The sequence below is a fragment of the Lissotriton vulgaris genome, chromosome 8 (genome assembly GCF_964263255.1).
Source record: "Lissotriton vulgaris chromosome 8, aLisVul1.2, whole genome shotgun sequence".
NCBI lineage: Eukaryota > Metazoa > Chordata > Amphibia > Caudata > Salamandridae > Lissotriton > Lissotriton vulgaris.
The window spans coordinates 1,578,345,639-1,578,362,954 of record NC_141696.1 but is presented as its reverse complement, the minus strand read 5'-3'; the positions used below and the strand labels follow the sequence as shown (position 1 = coordinate 1,578,362,954).

At 45.2% G+C, this 17,316-nt stretch overlaps 1 protein-coding gene across 2 annotated transcripts in view; it reads left to right on the top strand.

The window, feature by feature from the left end:
* TRAPPC10 (trafficking protein particle complex subunit 10) overlaps nt 1–17,316 on the top strand; it is a 319,990-nt gene that overhangs the window by 254,353 nt on the left and 48,321 nt on the right. For both annotated transcript variants that reach the window (XM_086935878.1, XM_086935877.1), the window contains one exon: nt 15,339–15,415. In XM_086935878.1, the coding sequence (XP_086792004.1) occupies nt 15,339–15,415 (77 nt within the window). The remainder of the gene's footprint in view (nt 1–15,338; nt 15,416–17,316) is intronic.

Below are 17,316 nucleotides of genomic sequence, written 5' to 3'. Positions count from 1 at the left end.
AGAGCATTGGTGTTGTCTCATTTAGACTACGCCAATGCCATCTATCTGGGCCTCAGCAGACGTTTGCAGATGGCACAAAACCAGGCGGCTTGACTTATATACCGTCTTCCACGATGGCAGTCAGCCAGACCTCTTTTGAGGCAACTTCACTGGCTTCCGATTCAACACCGTGTCACCTTCAAAGTGGCCTGTATAATCTTCAAATCCCTACATACTCGTAGTCCCCAGTTTATTCACAAACTCTTGCTCAGATACACCCCCTCTCGCAGCCTTCGGTCTGCTTCCCAAGCTTTCTTGACTGTTCCTCGCTACAAGTTATCTCGCAAGGGAGGCCGCAGGTTCGCTACCCTCGCTCCTATGTTTTGGAACTCCCTCCCTTTGGAGACTCGTTCCTGCATTGATCTCCTTCCTTTCAGGAAGCTTCTACAGACATGGCTGTTTACTCAGACTACGGCCTAAGGCATGATGACCTCCTTAGTAGAGTTAGTGTTCTGTTGGTTAGCGCCATGAAACCCTTGGGTGTGCGAACGCTTTAGAAAACTTTGATAACATAACATTACCTTTGTCTCCTAAATAACATTTCAGTAAAGGGTAAAGGAAGCCAAATATGTCAATGTAAAGAAAGTCTGCCTTTGAGGACTTTGCAAAAGAGAAAATACCAGACACCAATATGATTCACCTGAAGCTAATTTGCACCTTTGAACATAAGCGCTCCTGAGGCGGAAAGCCGGGAGCTAGGCACTTTACTCTGTTTTATTCTTTTCTTTTATGAAATACTATCGCGTTTTTAATCTTTAACTGTGTCAGCCACGTAATTTACCTGTGTAATTGTGCTTCGCGTTCACGCTGTTTGTTACAGCAGGGCGCTTCCTCCCTCTCCACTTCACAAACCGGGGGCCGATTTAAGGGTCTTCACGGTAGAACAACTGTCTTGCAAAGGGCGACGACTTTGGCCGCCATTGCAATTGGAAAAACGCGGTCAGCGCTCTAGCGGTCGGGCGAATCACAGCCCGGGCGCTACTTATGAAGCCTGACTTCCGTCCGCGCAGCGGGCGGGCGCGCCGGAGGCGCGCCAGAGGCAAGCCCGTCTGGGCCCGTCCGGGCCAGACTGGGCCTAGGGCCAGCCACTATGCCCGTGTTTCCCCATGGACCCAGAAGGTATTCTAAGGAGGAGCTTCTGTCATTTCGACTCATGGCCCATCCTGGATGCCCGCACTGGGTGGGTTCTAGCCCTCCCTTCTGCCGATGCCCTGCCTGTCCGGCCCCTTATAGTGGGGAATGGGTCGATAAGAAGGCGGGCAGAACGTTGCAGATGGCTCTCCTGAACTGTAGATCGCTTCCGAAGCATGCGGTCGAGATTCACTTGCTGTTAGAAGACAGCAAGCTCGACCTGCTCTTCTTGACGGAGACATGGCTATCCCCTCACTCAGACTTTGATATTGTTTCGGCGCTCCCCAGTGGCTTTAATATCCAATGTGTGAACCGTGACAAAGGTATGGGGGGGGGACTTGCCATAATCCATCGGGAGTCCCTGACCTGCAGACTGCAGGAGGGCGGAATTTTGGATGCAGAAAGCGCTTGTTTTAACATTCAGCTTACACCCACCCACTCCCTATCAGGTCTTCTCATCTATAGACCCCCGGGGAGCCTAAAACACTTCCCTGACTCCCTGTTGGAAATTTCTTTATCAGCTGCCTCTCAGGCCTCGAATTTTTTGATCCTGGGCGACTTGAATATACACTTCGACGACCCCAAGGACAACGCTGGGGCTGAACTGATTACCAACCTTAGATCCTTTGATCTTGAACTTAAAAATAAGGAAGCCACCCATAATAAAGGTCACTTGTTGGACCCGATCTTTTCCAACATCCCCCAGATTATAGCTAAACCCCCCTTGCCCCTACTATGGTCAGACCACTTCCTAGTGCCTTTCTCATGGGAATTTCATCAAGTGGGAATTAAAGCCCCCTGTTCCCGTACGCTTCAAAGGCCATGGCCAAGGTTGTCAGTAGACAATTGGTCAACTGTTCTTGAAAAATCTGTTCCCCCTACAGAAGTGGATGCTCTACAGGCAGACATAAACTTTCGAGACTGGCTCTCTAATTCCCTGGATTCGGTTCTGCCTCCTAAGCCCTGTACAAAAAAGAGCAATACGTTTAAATCTCCCTGGTTCTCGCCTGAACTAAGAGAACTCAGGAAGGAGTGCAAAAGAGCTGAGCGCACTTGGCGCAAAGATTGGGCACCTATTCATAAAACTGCATATAAAGAAGCCCTTAAACTTTACAAACTAGGACGACAAAAATCTAAAGCTGCTTTTTTTGAAGAAAAAATTCGTCTCTCTTCAAATTCTTCCAGAGAAACATTCAAAATTGTAAACATGCTTCTTAAAGTCCCAGCTCCCTCTTTGGTTCAGAATGACCCAGTACTGAGATGCAATCAGCTAGCAGAATTTTTCGACTCCAAAATCCGGAAAATTCTAGACAGCCTTCCTCAATCTTCCATCATTGAACCCGTCGAGATCCCAGCCTCTGACCCTACCTGTCCTCAACTGGAGGCTTTCAGTCCCATTTCTAAAGAAGATTTTTGTAATATCTTCTCCACTATTAAAAGCGGCTCTCCCTCAGACCCAGCTCCGATGCACATTTTAAAGCAAATTTTGAACATCATTGCCCCGGTAGCCACGGAATTACTCAATTCGTCGCTATCCTCAGGCATAGTGCCCTCGAGCTGGAAACAGGCTAGGGTCAAAACTCTCTTAAAGAAACCAGGACTAGATATCTCCGATCTGGCCAACTTTCGCCCGATCTCGCTTCTACCTGGTCTGAGCAAAGTGGCCGAAAAAGTGGTGAATAAGCAGATCTCCGAGTACCTAGAGGTTAACCATCTCCTCAGTGACTCTCAGACTGGTTTTCGCCCGGGTCAGGGCACAGACACCGCCCTTCTGGCGGTGACTGAAGAGGTAAGATGCATCTTGGATGCAGGGGGATCAGTTGCTCTGATCCTCCTGGATCTGAGCGCTGCATTCGATACTGTGGATCATACTGTCCTGGCCCAACGACTGGCCCTGCTGGGCATTACAGGATCAGCCCTCAAATGGCTGCAGTCCTACCTGGAGGAGAGATCCTTTAGGATTTGGGAGAATGGGTCCATGTCAGAGCCCTTCCCTCTTCAGTGTGGGGTGCCGCAGGGCTCCTCCCTCAGCCCCACACTGTTTAATGTCTACATGGCCCCGTTGGAGAAGGTGATAGCCCCATTTGGGGTTAAAGCTATAAGTTATGCCGACGACACGCAGCTTGTCGTCTCGCTGTCGCAACATGAGGGCAGCTTGGTTGATCTCCCAGACTGTCTCACAGCCATTTCCTCCTGGATGTCCAGTTCAAAACTTAAATTAAATGGATCTAAGACGGAGATCATGCTCCTAGGCAATCAATTTACCTCTCTGCCCCCTGAGATGTGGCCTGCTTGTATGGGAGATCTTCCACCCCCTAAGCAGCAAATAAAAAGCCTAGGGATTTGGTTCGAACCCCAACGTACATTCAAGACTCATGCGCAGAAAGTGGTTGGAGGCTGCTTCGGCCTGCTTCGGGCAGCCCGGAAGGTACTTCCTCTCCTTCTCTTTCAATCAAGAAAGCTGTTAATCCAGGGTTTGATTTTGTCCAAACTGGATTACGGTAACTCCCTTTTCCTCGCAGCCCCCCTTGCTACAATCAAGACTCTTCAGCGAGCTCAGAACGCCGCAGCTAGGCTGCTGATGGGGGCGCCAAAAAGGGCCTCAGCCAAACCATTGCTGAAAGCCCTGCACTGGCTCCCCATCCAAGAGCGGGTCTCTTTCAAATCCCTCTGTATTGCACACAAGACCCTGCAAGGCAAAGGCCCTCCAGCCCTGAGAGGATTGATCCGACCTTACAAGTCGTCCAGGGCCCTCCGCTCGGATGGAGAAAATCTTGCCATTGTCCCACGAGTGAGGAAAGCGAGAACAGGAGGCCGACGGTTCTCTCTGAATGTGTCAAACAAATGGAATGCCCTCCCTAGAGAACTCCGAATGGAACCGGATCATCAGAAATTCAGAAGAGCACTTAAAACCTTTTTGTTCCCTACCACCTTCTAATCTTGCTTTCGCTTGAGTTCACCTGGTTCAGATTAGGATTAGCGCTGGGACGCTCTAGGGCAGCCATGCGCTCTACAAGTCTAAATCAAATCAAATCAAGTATTGAAGCAGTTCTCTGCATGCTGGGCCGAAGTTGTGGCACCAAACTTTGTAGAGATGTCCATCACTGAAGCATGTTCTCCTCCCTGCCAGAACAGTATAATGGTTCCACTCTACAAAAAATTACCTAAAAATACTCAAAATTCCTACTAGCTTACCAGTCTCATCAATATTGATTGCAAGATATACACGCACCTGCTGTTGGGGCCACAGAGGTTTAGATGGTAAAAGGAAACATCTTTAACCCTATACTAGGAGGTTTCAGGGAGAGCTGATATAAATATAGCTTACTAAATACGAATCGGGTTTGTGTTGCCTTCATGGACTTCACTTCTGCCTTTAACATTTTACCAATGCAGAAACTGTGGGGCAAGCTGCAAAGATGGACCAGGGCAGGACTGGGCCCTACTTTCATCAATACAAAGTATGTACAGTGATGCAACACCACAAATGGGGCTGAACCACAGTGGTCTTTTCAGCCAACAGGTCCGAATCGCAGGGCCTGCTTGCCCCTCCATTCCAAGGATATCTACCAAGAAGCCATTAATGCTCTCAGGACGTTCCGTCAATCAAAGGTTTACAGCTGCTTTTCCTTTTATACGCTGATAACCTGATCCTTATTATACACCCACTGAAAGGGATGCAGGCCTAACTCTCAGCCAGGGAAAAGTTTGCCTGGAAAATTGCTTGAAGATCAATAGTTTTTTAAATTCAATAAACATGGGCAAAAAAAACGTTCATTATTGGAGGAACATCCCTCAAAGAAGTCAACAGTTTTACATATCCTTGTTTGACAATAACATACACTGTAACATGTACTTTGCATATTCAAAAAGCATTTGAGAAATTCAAGGCTGCACCGAAAGCTAACTTCAGATCTGTGCGCTCCTACGGTGACTGATCCTCAAAACATATTTTAAACGGTGTATCCAAATGCATATAGCCAGATCTGATATGGTCTTAACTTGGGTGACCAGATACCGATGCAACCAAAATAGGTCTGTGTAAAGGAAACATTTGGAAAACCCAACTACAGCATGCTTCTTCCCTCCAGAGCCCTAGAATGTTATTCATTACAACTTTATCTCAAACAGATACCAAATATCTGCATTCAAATGTGGGATGAATAGATTTAAATCTAAAAAAAACATTGGTTCGTTATAGACTGGAAGGAACATTTCGCCTTGTGCTTGGAATCTAGCTACATGTTCAATACATATTGACCTATGAAAAAGAAGCTCAGTGTCTCAAACTACCCAGTGCTATACCAAATGTGAGTCTCATGACCCCAGAATATTGGGTTTATCATCTGTTTTCTAAGAACAAAGCACTGGAGAAGTTTCAGCCTGTAAGCTGGACTCTTTGATGTTTCTCTACATGGACCGTTCTGACAAATTCTAGGGAAAGAAAATTGTTTGTCTTGGCCAGAAGTGGAGCCTTCCAGCTGATGACGTTTATTATGACAAGAATCTCAGCAACTTGTGCTTGTAGCCAGACAGAAGGAACTGCCTTATTTCTTGTTGTCCTCTGTACACCTCAAAGCACTAACCGGAAGAACAATAGAGCACTGCTTAATCAAAGAACAATTCTAGACTAATGCTCACAACATATTCTACCTATTCCGCATCATCTCTGAAACCATCAGACTTATGGGCTTGTAAGTGTTGAAAAGCTGGAACATAAGAGAAACAAATGTTAAAGAGACGCAGACGTGAAAGCCATTAAGTGGGACAACTAGTAACAAAGGTGGCAAACCAATAAACTTGAACTACGGACACTACTTCGGAAAAAACACTCCATAAGAAAGTTTTTAAGAATCCTTCATGTCTGTTTTTATTCTCTCCCTCTTTGCTCTTTTTTTCCTCTTTCTTCCCTTACTTTTGTTTGCTGATCTTATGCAAAAGACTTTTACAGCTGAATGCAGGTTAATAAATAAAATTGACCTTTTTAGGGGTTTACCTACTCAAGTTAGCGAATGTACTTTGATCTAGTTTCTGGCCATAGCTCCTGTTAGACCCGTCAGCCTTAGGACCCCCCAACCTAAACTGTTTGCCTCACCTCCTCTATTTCTGTTGGACTTGTTTTTGTTGGCCTTAGAACTCTGCAAGCCAGTGCTAAAGTGCTTATGCTCACTCCCCCCAAACATGGTTATATTGGCCTATATCCAATTTAAATATTTAATTCATTTGTAGGTTATTGTAGAGTGATATACCGTACATTAAATGCTACTAGTGGGCCTGCAGTACTTATTGTGCCACCCACTTAAGTAGCACCCTAAAACATGCCCAGGCCAGCCACTGCACCCTTAATCCATTCAAAATACCATACCAACTTGGCGTTAAAGCCCCCCCACCCTGCCAAGCCTTACATTCCCTTTTATTACATGTCACCCCTGCGTAATTAAAATGTTGAACATGTTCTTTTAAGTTTTACATGTCCTGGTAGTGAAAAACTCCTAAATTCGTTTTTCACTACTGGGGGCCTACCCCTCCCATAGGATAACATTGGGGATTCCTTGTTACATTTAATAAGCTGTAATTTCCAAAAACTAGTAGCTATGTCATGTTTGGTTTCTTTGGGATTGTGATGAAGAGCCTTATTTAATGGTAAAGTCTGGGTGGTGATCACTGTTATAAAAATGTCACTTTTAGATATTTTCTGCCGTTATCTCTTTTGTTCATGTGGCTTAGCCTGGGTCACATTACTGAGTGTAACTTTGTGAATTCCTCCCAGACAGTCACACATTAGAGGGAATAGGTATCTGCTGGCAGAGCTGAACACAGCCCTACTTGCAGCTGAATAGCCTGTGATCTGCCTTAACAGAAAGGGCCCAACAGCCCCACATTATTACCGTAGCCAGCTTGGCGCCAGGGCTTAGAAGGCAGGACATTCCATGCACTTCAAAGCCACTGTCTAGAAGCTTGTCCCACCTTTCAGAACCAGGGCAACAAAGTATAAAAGTAGGACCTTAGACACCAACTCTTCAGTACAAATCTGGACTTGTAGATACAGTGCCAGGAAGAAGGACTGGTGTGCTGCTGAAAGGACTGCCACTCTGCTCCAAGGGACTGATGACCTGCTGTATTAATGTGGAGAAGTGTGGCTCACTGGTTAGAGCAGGCAGACCCTGAAGCAGAGGTCAGACCCAGGACCAGGGTTCAATTCCCGACGCGGCAGGGTCTTGAGCTCAAATGTCCATGGACTCGATAATTCTCGCTTCGGTGCCTGACCTAATCATGGGTTCACACTCTGCAACTCTGGGCATTAAGCTTGCTTAATCTCCACAACGGCCCCCCGCGGCGGGATGCCTGGCTTTCACCTTGGGGATGCCCTGTAGGGGCTATCTCACAGGGAAAAACCAGGACGGGTTCCCAAGGCAAGCGCGGAGATACCCCTTCGGGGGTCGATTCTGGCGCTATATAAGAAATATAATAAATAAAAATAAAAAAATGTCTCACAGAAACCAGCATTGGCAAAGCCAATAGGTCTCGCAAATAGTATGCCTTGCACCCTAGCACCAGAGCGTTCCACGTTGGAGGGGCTAATGCCAAATAGGGAGCGGCGAGCGGCAGGGACCGGACCCCAGGGATGAAGAATGAACTTATCAATCAGGAATATGCCACTTCCGCAATTGCCTGGATACCAGTACAAGTCTTCAAACAAAAATGCCAAAGTGACGAAAAAGCAAGTCCTAGAACCCATCTACCAAAGCGCTCTTCTCTGGAATCTGTTGGTCAGACGCATTCTCTGAACGACTATACATCATTTGCTGAACATTCCTCCATTTGGCAGTAACTAAGTAGGCAAAGGTTGGTTCGCCACAAAATGAACAGATTTTGTAACATTAAATTGTGAAATGTTGTTTTACTCAATGAGTTTCCTCTGGAAATATTCCTGCAGAGTGTACCAGTCCTTTCCTTGGCCCATGTGCTGCAACCGACCTCAGCATATGAGCGATGTTTTGCTCACCCACACACAACACGTGAATACGTCCCGGATAGGCCACATTGCAGTCAACATTCTACAAATCAAGGTCTTATCATGGTGTTGTGTCTTACTTGTCCACTGATGAGCTTTATCAAGTGTCTGAAGCGCTATATAATTATATAAATTTTAATGGACTAGGTGTGGGCTGTGACCTCACCACCTTCACTCTACCGGACCTGGTGTGACCTAATGAGCTTTCTATTCCAAAAGTTAAATCCAGGGATCACCATTTGTGACAACCCCAGAGCTCCATTCCCATTTCCTAGCTGACACCCCCGCGGGTAGATATCCTAAATGAACATGCACCAGTGGAATCTGAGCTAGAATTATTCCCACGTGGACTGCTCTTATACAAGGGAAGGAAAAGCTGGATGAAACCTGAAAGCCTGCAGCATTAAGGAGTGGTTTGGGACCACGAGTGTGTCATTCTGGAACCATGTAACCTCTTACTTATTAATGTATTCTTCCATAAACCTAGAATGGAATAAACAATTTCATTGATCCGGCCATTGGAGTGCAACCCAGTGAAAGAAATTAGGCTAATCCGGGTTGAATCCGACAGCTATTATTGACAAGAATCTGGGATCCGTGCTGGTCGCAGGGAAATATGCTGAAATTGTTCCAGTTTAACTTTCCGACGCCTGGGTAGAATCATCATTGCCTGTTTTCTGTTCGGAGCAGCAAGCTGAAGGTGGCGAGAGGGATTCTTATTTTCTCTTCCAGCTGGGTCCAAATAAAAGACCTGATTTAAAGGGCCAACAGCGCTTCTTTTCCTCGAGTATAACCCTCGCTGGGTCCTACCTTGAGCCTAACACTTGGATGCCACACAGCTTGTTGTCCTTTCGCAAGTACTTAAGAGAAGCTAATATATGGAGGCAGGATTTGACTCTGCTGTATTCCTGTATATCGAGGTATGCATGCACTGTAAGAATGTCAGATGTATTGGTTTGTATAAGAAGTTGCACAAATACAGAAAAAAATAAGTTCTAAACCAATGCCTTGCAGTTTGATGTAGTTTGAGGGTGGTTCATAGCTCACTGTGCTACATTACCAGTAAGTAACAAAACTACCTGTGTATCAAAACTGGAACCCTCTTACCTATCTAAATAAAATATAGATCTGTGACCTGCATGTTACAGTGTGCAGTGCAGCATGTATTTTAACCATCTGTGCTAGCTTATGAGTCAAAGTGGCGATTACATAAAACACAGCTCTCTCCAGCAAGGGCAATAACCACCAGAGTCATCTTTAAAAATAATCATAACTATTATCGTTATTATCCACTGAAGTTTTCTGGGCGTACACAGATCTGTGCAGCAGGTGATTTAACCCCACAAGATATCTTAAAAGCAGCATCTTTGGAAAATATTGAGTAAAGCAGAATAGATTTACTGTAAGGTTTGTTCTTATTGCTAATTTCTTTGTGGCAGTGTTTAAAAAAAAAATGATTGCCCGAGTTCACCGTCAGACTCTGTTTTTCAAGCTCCGCCCCTGGTGACTCCACCCACTTTCCTCTGACATACCTTGATCCTCAGTTTGTGGTTTCCCGCAGTACATTTTTCCAGTTGAAGCACTGGTGGAACCGGAATTGTAACACGTACTTATATGCCTACTTTGGTGCGCTGTATAGCGGCAACGTGCTGTTTTATAGACACTTAAGTGTGTATTGACACCCTGTAGAGAGGCAGTGAAGGGACGCAGAGGTGCTGAGTAGAATAAGCAGGGCTTTAAGTGGGATGAAAACAACTGGAGGGTCTCTCAAAGGGGTGTAGCCGATGTGATTAAGGACGTGCATTAAAAACATACAAAATAAAATTCTGTGCTTAGCATAGTGTGCCGCCCAACTGGTATTTTGCTGCTTCTGTCACTGCATCCAGATATATAATACAAGTAACATTACACCTTCAGCAAGCCAGGACTTGGCTTTGCCAATGGTTGTTCATTGCATAAGATAAATAAGCAGGAACTATGGCTTCATTGTATATAACATTGAAAATGCTTCCGTTCTGAAATGATGAGAAACTGAAAGAACGAAGTTACATCAAAGCCAGTGAAGTGTGGCACTGCTGCAGAGTTAAAATGTATTATTCATCCTGAGGACGAGGGCAACCAGTAGGCTGGAGGCTCATGCACACCGTTTCCGTCGTGTTCCATAAAGTGGGGTGTAGGTCAGCGATGAGCAGTCAGTTGCGTGAGGCATGCTGGGAGGAGTACGTCCACACTTGTGACAGAAGTGAAACTGCAAGTCCCAGCATGCTAAGAGCTGCTGTCTGAGATAAAGCCCCTTCGCTCCCTGATACTACTTTGTGTCCTGCCTCGATGTCCAGGCTTCTTCTCGCTGGACCCTGCAACTGGGTTACTGAGTGGCACCTTAGTGGACTTTGAGTGGCTGGCGGCTTGTCGTACACCTGCAGTGCTGATGCAGTTAAAAGCAGTGGGAGAGGTGCTTATGAGGTATCTGTCCGTCGTCAATACTGTTCATGTGCCCCATTGCGCACATGCGTATTAGCATGCCACTTTCTTTCAATTTTCTCTCACTTCTGCTAGGCTTTCTACGGGGTGCAGCCGCCAATAATGTCCGATATTAAAGTAAAAGAGCAAGAGCTGAATGGATGCACTTTTAAAAACAAATAACTAATGTAAATACCCGAGCCGCTAATAATAGTGCGCGGCTGCCATTAAAAGCGAGGCACGGATGCTCTTTAAAACAAGAAATTGTCGCGTTTGTGGCTGAGTGCTGTAAACTTGTCAGGGGTGAGTTCAAGGGGCTGGTAATGAGGCTCCTTCAGTTAAAAATGAGAAACAAAACTATTCTTGACGTGCTAAATGAGTGGTGCGCGCACGCGCTCAACTGCAACCCATATGCTTTCAATTATCGCGGGCGCCAATAGGCCATGAGTGGAGCAATGCGCCCGTCTTTGGCCAATTGCATGCAGTCTTTTATAAAAAGACGCATGCAAAGGCCAATGGGGTAGCAGAAAAGGAAAAGCACGAGCGTGTGCGTGTGCAATTCCTAGGTGGCTGCTGAATCCCCCTTTTTCGATTACTAAATGCCTCGCGCTGCGCGAAGCACTGCTGCGCTGCGCAGTGCAACGCTAGGCGCGAGACCTAAAAAGGGATTACGGGTCCGGACTTGAAGGAGGTTGTTTTGACTGTCTGAATGTACTTCATCATGCAAGAACTGGGGGTTTCCCTTTTCAGGACGATTCCCCTCACACACCAGAGGTGTCATGCTTCATCTTAGGGGTGCCTCCTCACATTATGGACCTAGTCTTCACGTGGGCTACAACCCACTCTCTACGAGGGAGGAGCTCGGGGATGTTTTTGTTGAGATGGGCGGGATGTACTAAACCCCTATGTAAGGCTGGCATGTGTGTAATAAAGTGTAGTGCTGTGATGTGAGGGTTTAAAACTGGCTAAAGGGTTAGCTATATGTAACTTTATTCGGCTACCCTGTGTCAGAATTTAAAAAAGTGAGAAGTTGATAACACAAGTGCCGAGATTAGAGACAGATGTGTAAATCACTTCACGAACCTGTTTCTGCCACAGAGACCTGGATAGTGTCACTGCCTTCTTCAGGGTCAGTCTTTCAGCTACTGCAATAAACTAAGTGCAACCATGTGAAAAAAACATATAAAAGACGTGATTAAATCAAGAGTATAATACTGAACCAGTGTCATTGACTGTTCAGTAAGTACTGCATACAACCTATAATAAAGACAAAAAGTTATGTTGTCACCGGTTACATATGCTATGTACAAATTGCATGAGTCAGACAAACAGTTTAAAAACCTACTGAGTGATCATTTTCTCGAACACATGTACATGTTAGATCAATGTGTAGTCATGAAAGACGCGTGACTCACCACTGTTGGTTGCTGAATTCACCACGTCTGTCCGGGCATATTAACCATGCGGTATGTCCACCAAAACCTGCCAAAGGGAGGCATATGGTATTAAAAACAAGAGATCCCGGGGGATGCATTCAAAGATGGAGCGTAAGTGCGACTAGGATGTCTGTTGGACAAAGTTAGGAATCAGCGAAGGATGTGTGTCAATTAACTGTTATTTGGAAGTACTTGAATCAGTGTGCAAACAGAGAAGCGTCCCGGTAGAGACTTCGGGCATTTGTCAGCAACAAACGTGATTCTGGGTGGCTGTGGGTGGAGGGGGTGGGGGTGGGCTAAAGGGGGTGTGTGTCTGCCCTAATGGGACATGCAAATCCTGTCATGCTGGGGGATACTGAATGGTGTAGGACCTGCTTGTGAATGCAGCCGGTGCCATGCATGGCAAGCGAGGATCATCGCCAACAAACACTCCCCTCATCCACACCCCCGCTCTTCAGTGCGGTACGGCAAAGGCATGGACCGCCACGGGCGGCAAAGTGCTTAGCTATGCCACTGCTTTTGCCTAGAGGCAAGGACTACATCTTCAACTGTCTCAGGGCTGCCAGAGTGACCCCTGTTCAGAACCACAGGGACTCCCTCTTGAACCCGCACCTGGACTCAGGCTGAGTGAGTCTTCTGACCCTCCAATTGGTGCCCATCCTGTATTTCAAGTCATGTCAAAGAATCTTGTATAGCGGACATATCACCGGTAGGTCTCATGGCGCTTGCGGAGATTCCAGAGACTAAGGGTCGTATCTAGTTCCGTTATTTCTGGTCAAAACAGCCACGTTTTCAATTCTTTGCGGAAACGCTGGTTATCTGTAGACGAAAGATTAAACTGCAGCTTGTTCCAGAGATTAGGGGCGAGAAAAGAAAAAGATCGACCCTCGTTTCATACGGTGCGGACTTGTAGTGGGTTAAGAAGAGATTTTGAACTGGACCTTAATGTTCTTACAGGCTGTTATCTTTTGAGTTTTTTTGCTAAGTAGCCAGGCCCAGTGCCATCGATACTTCTTTGTGTTACGCACAGGATTTTAAAATTACCTCTTTTCCTAACTGGAAGCCAGTGGAGAAGCCTCAGACTAGGGACGGACAGGGATCTTGGAGGTAAATTTAGGATCAATCTGGCTGCAGTATTCTGCAAGATTTGCAATTTGGAAAAGAAGTCTTCATTTAAGGAGGCTAACAAAGCATTTTCGTAATCCATGCGGCTTACAATTAGGCCCTGGACCAATGGCTTCCTGGATTCAATAGGTAGCCATTTAAAGATCTTACGTAACTTCTGCAAGATCCCGTAACAGGTACTAGCACAAGATTGACATGGTTTTTCATGGCATGCTTATTGTCGATCGTTATTCCAAGGTTGCAGACTGCTTATTTTGGGGACGGACATGGACCAAATGTCTGAGGCCACCAGCTGCTAGACCAATACTCTTCAGTCCTGCCGAACAGAATGATCTCTGTTTTACTGCCATTTAGCTGTAATTTGTTATAGCCCATCCAGCTGTTAATGTGGGTCAGGCAGTTTATAAACCAGACCATTGTATCTATAGGCTCCGGACCAAATGTGATCAACAGCTGGGTGTCATTAGCATATGATTCTATGGTCTTTGACCATTAAAAGTGGTGCTAAAGGTGCCCAGGTAGCCAAAGTGGAACTTTGAAACCTTTTGGCGGAAAACTGCTCTGAGAACCAATCGGAGACAAGGAACAACCTGCTTGCCTACCCACCCGAGGTGCATCGCCGGTTGGATTGACATTGCTGCTTCTCCGCTGTGTTCTTCTCCACAGCAGCAAATCTGTTTCAGAGGAGCCTTGCCAAAGGGATATTCAATCTTGTTGAACTATCTTGGGCTACAGCTCTCTGCCTCGTTCTGCTGGATATTTACGACTTCTATTTCAGAGACTAAGTCTGAACATAAAAATCTTCACCGCATCTTCGACTCAAGTCCATCTGGCGATGGCGCTCCCTCTTCAGACACCTTCTGCAGCCTTGCCCTCTGAACTATAACTTTTCAGAAGTTTTCCGACGGTAAGTGCTGACCGGGCCCAATCCACTCCTTGTATCCGAACCGCTCTCCATTGCAGTTGTCCATATTTTTCGATGTTGACCTGGTCTTGCGCAACTAGATGTCCACAGTTCGCGCTTCTATTTTTTTGGGGCGCTATTTTTTATAAAAACTTAAATTCATAACCTCGATTCTACTCCTTTTCTTTTAGGTGTTAAATAATGTATTACAATTATCGTTTTTTTCTCAGTTGGTTTGGGATTTTTCTTGTGTTGTTTTCACTTTATTGCTGCTGATGTGCTACTTAAATACTTTCTATATTGCCTCCCAGTTAAGCCTGACTGTTTTTTTGCCAGGTTACCCAGGGTTTAAGCACAGGTAATGAAGTGGCTTTTGTGGTTCACCTTACATGGGATTGGGACTGTTGCTGACATCCCAGTAAACCAGCTGCCCAATTTCTAACAGCTCCCCTGCTTAATAACATTAAGGAATCTTAAACCAAGTCTCTGTTTAGTACCTGGCATCTCCTAGTGTAACTTCAGCTCCTGGTCTTGTAAGTAAAATCTGCTAGTCTCACAAATATGAAGCCCAGGGTGACACTTGGGAAACCATTGTATATTTGGGGCGGTCAGACTCGAGCCGAAGCTCTATACAGTGTTTGATATCTTCATTTGTAACCTCCGGTCTCATGAACTGAGGCCCTGCATGACACTTTGTGCCTTGTGGTGTACCTGGAGCCTCCGAGCTCAGGAACCGAAGCTCTGCACAATATTTGACCTCTTTTATTGTTGTCTTTGGTTTCTTAAACTGAAGCCTTGTGTGACACTTGCAGTCTCCTGGTGTAATCATTGCTTGAAGGTCTAGGTAAAGTTTGATGCTTCCTAGTGTAGCAGGAGCCCCTCCGCTCAGAAACCATACTCTGTGATGTTTGCAATCTCCTATTGTAACTAGTGCTTCCTTTCTAATAATAAGGCCCTATGTGACACTTGGCACCTCCTAGCTTAACTGGAGCACCCATCTCATAACACTTGTGTCTCCTGCTGTACTTGGAGCTGCTGAGGTCATGATTAATGCTCCACGTAAAGCACGGCTCTCCTGGTGTAACTGGATCGGTCTGTCTCCAACTCTGGTCTCTGAATGACCTCTTCTAGAGGAGGCTGTGCTTGGGGTTCTTAAAATTAATCAAACTTCACTGTCTGTGGTGTTAGATGCAGCTCACATTTTCCTCTCCACTCCTCTGTTTTACAGTAAACACCGCCCAGAGTCCGTACAAGAAGCTGAAGGAAGCCTTGTCATCTGTGGACGCGTTTGAGAAACACTACTTGGTAAGAATGACTCCAGACAGAGCAAGCTGGTTTATTTAGGATATATTATCTGCTCTTCAGGATACTACATTTTAGAACACATTAAACAGTCTGCCACTTCCTAAAGCTAACTGTTGTCTTGTTAGCTGGTTCCCAGGGTAGTTCTTACTTTCCACAGCGCCCCAGTCCATCTCTCTGATGCATGATGTGTTGGCCCAGTTTCTTTCTGATCCCTCTTTACCTCTACCGACACATGGATCCTTCTTAGTGTCTGATTGGTCTTCCTGTCATGTTGGTCCTATAGATGATTCACTTTGGATGTCGCCTGGCATCACTTGATAGTCCAGAGCTTTATTCTGTGGATAAGCCACATGAAAATGTTTAACTGCTTTCTGACATTCTCTATTGCTAATCCTATATCTTAATGTTAAAGAAGTGGTGGTGTAAATCAGGTGTCCATGTAGCTAACTAAAACAATTGTGTTCTTTTTGTTTATTTTTGCAATGAGCTTCTGTGCCTTTGTTTTCCCAAAGTGATTCCAATGTGTGCTCCTTAGTACCTGCATTGGTTGTGTGAGCTCAGGTGCTGTATCTGCTGCAGGTTTCACTTTGCTGATTAATCACAAGTGCATGTTCATAAAGAAGAATTTAAGTCGTCATGCAACTAATTCATATGAAAAGCTGTAGAAGCCATAGATCAAACCTCAACACAAGTATCAACATTAGTCACATGAAGAAAGGAAATAAAGCCTGTCTCACTGCTCTAAAGGACTTCCTGACTTGAAGCCCTCGTGCACTCTCACTGAGCCAAGAGTTCAAGGTGGCTCAGATCGATGGGAAGCCCAAGTGAAGAAAATGCCTTCAAAGTGTGAAGCAAAGCTAATTGGAAATCCAGGAGATTCTGAAAAATTGGTCGCGAGGACAAAGCAGATTTATTATTTTCAAAATTGGATTGCGCCTTTGAATAATGTAACCCTGCTCTATTCCATACTCACATTGTACTTGGTTGTAATTAAAACATTTTTTATTTCTGGCCACCTACATGCACCAATCGTAGAGTTTAACATTTTCATGTTACATTTCTCAATGGCCTTTCCAAGCGTACATATGGAAACTATTAAAAATACCAGCTCACTGGCAAAAGTAGAATCCTGTATGTCCGATACTAAGGTTTTTGGAGAATTGAGAAATGCAAAGTGAAGATTGGAAGTGAAGTGACTGTGGGTTCCCAACTGGACTGTTAATATACAAGAAACTAAATAGAGATAAGGGGATAAAGAATAGCTAAAGAGGGAGACCAGACTGGAGCATGTAACACTTGGCAATACTAGGGATGGCCATAAATAACGCTGTCAACTGGCCTGGAAATTAAAGCACAGTGAGTTCCTCGGCTCTAAGATTGGGAAATTAGGAAACAGCCAGGGTAGTTCTCACATCCACTGATATCATAATCTCTCAGTCAGTCTAAAACCCTTGAGTGTCTCTGTCCTTTGTGTGAACAGAGAAAGTGAGTGTTGAGCAGCCAGGACCACTTTTTGAGGTGTTTGCTGCCCCTCCTCAGGAAGACAATGAAACCATAAGCTGTTCAACACACTTTTATTTGGTGATGCCTGTTTCTGCAAACATTGAATCCAGTTCTTCTTCTAATCCTCCATCCACTTTTAGTTTCACTGCTTTATTCTTTATCACCTAAGCCTTGATTGAGTACGGAATTAATCTGTCTGTCAGTTGTAACAGACTGCACCCGTGTGCTGTGGAATTCTAGTACAAAGTACTTATGTTCAACCTCTGCATCTACATAATCCTGACTGAAGAAAAGTCTTCTCTTCCAGGGGATCCTCATCAAAGTCATAAGCACTGAATATTCCCGCCAATGTGCGGGACCCCGGAAACAATATAAAAATATATATGTAAAAAACACAT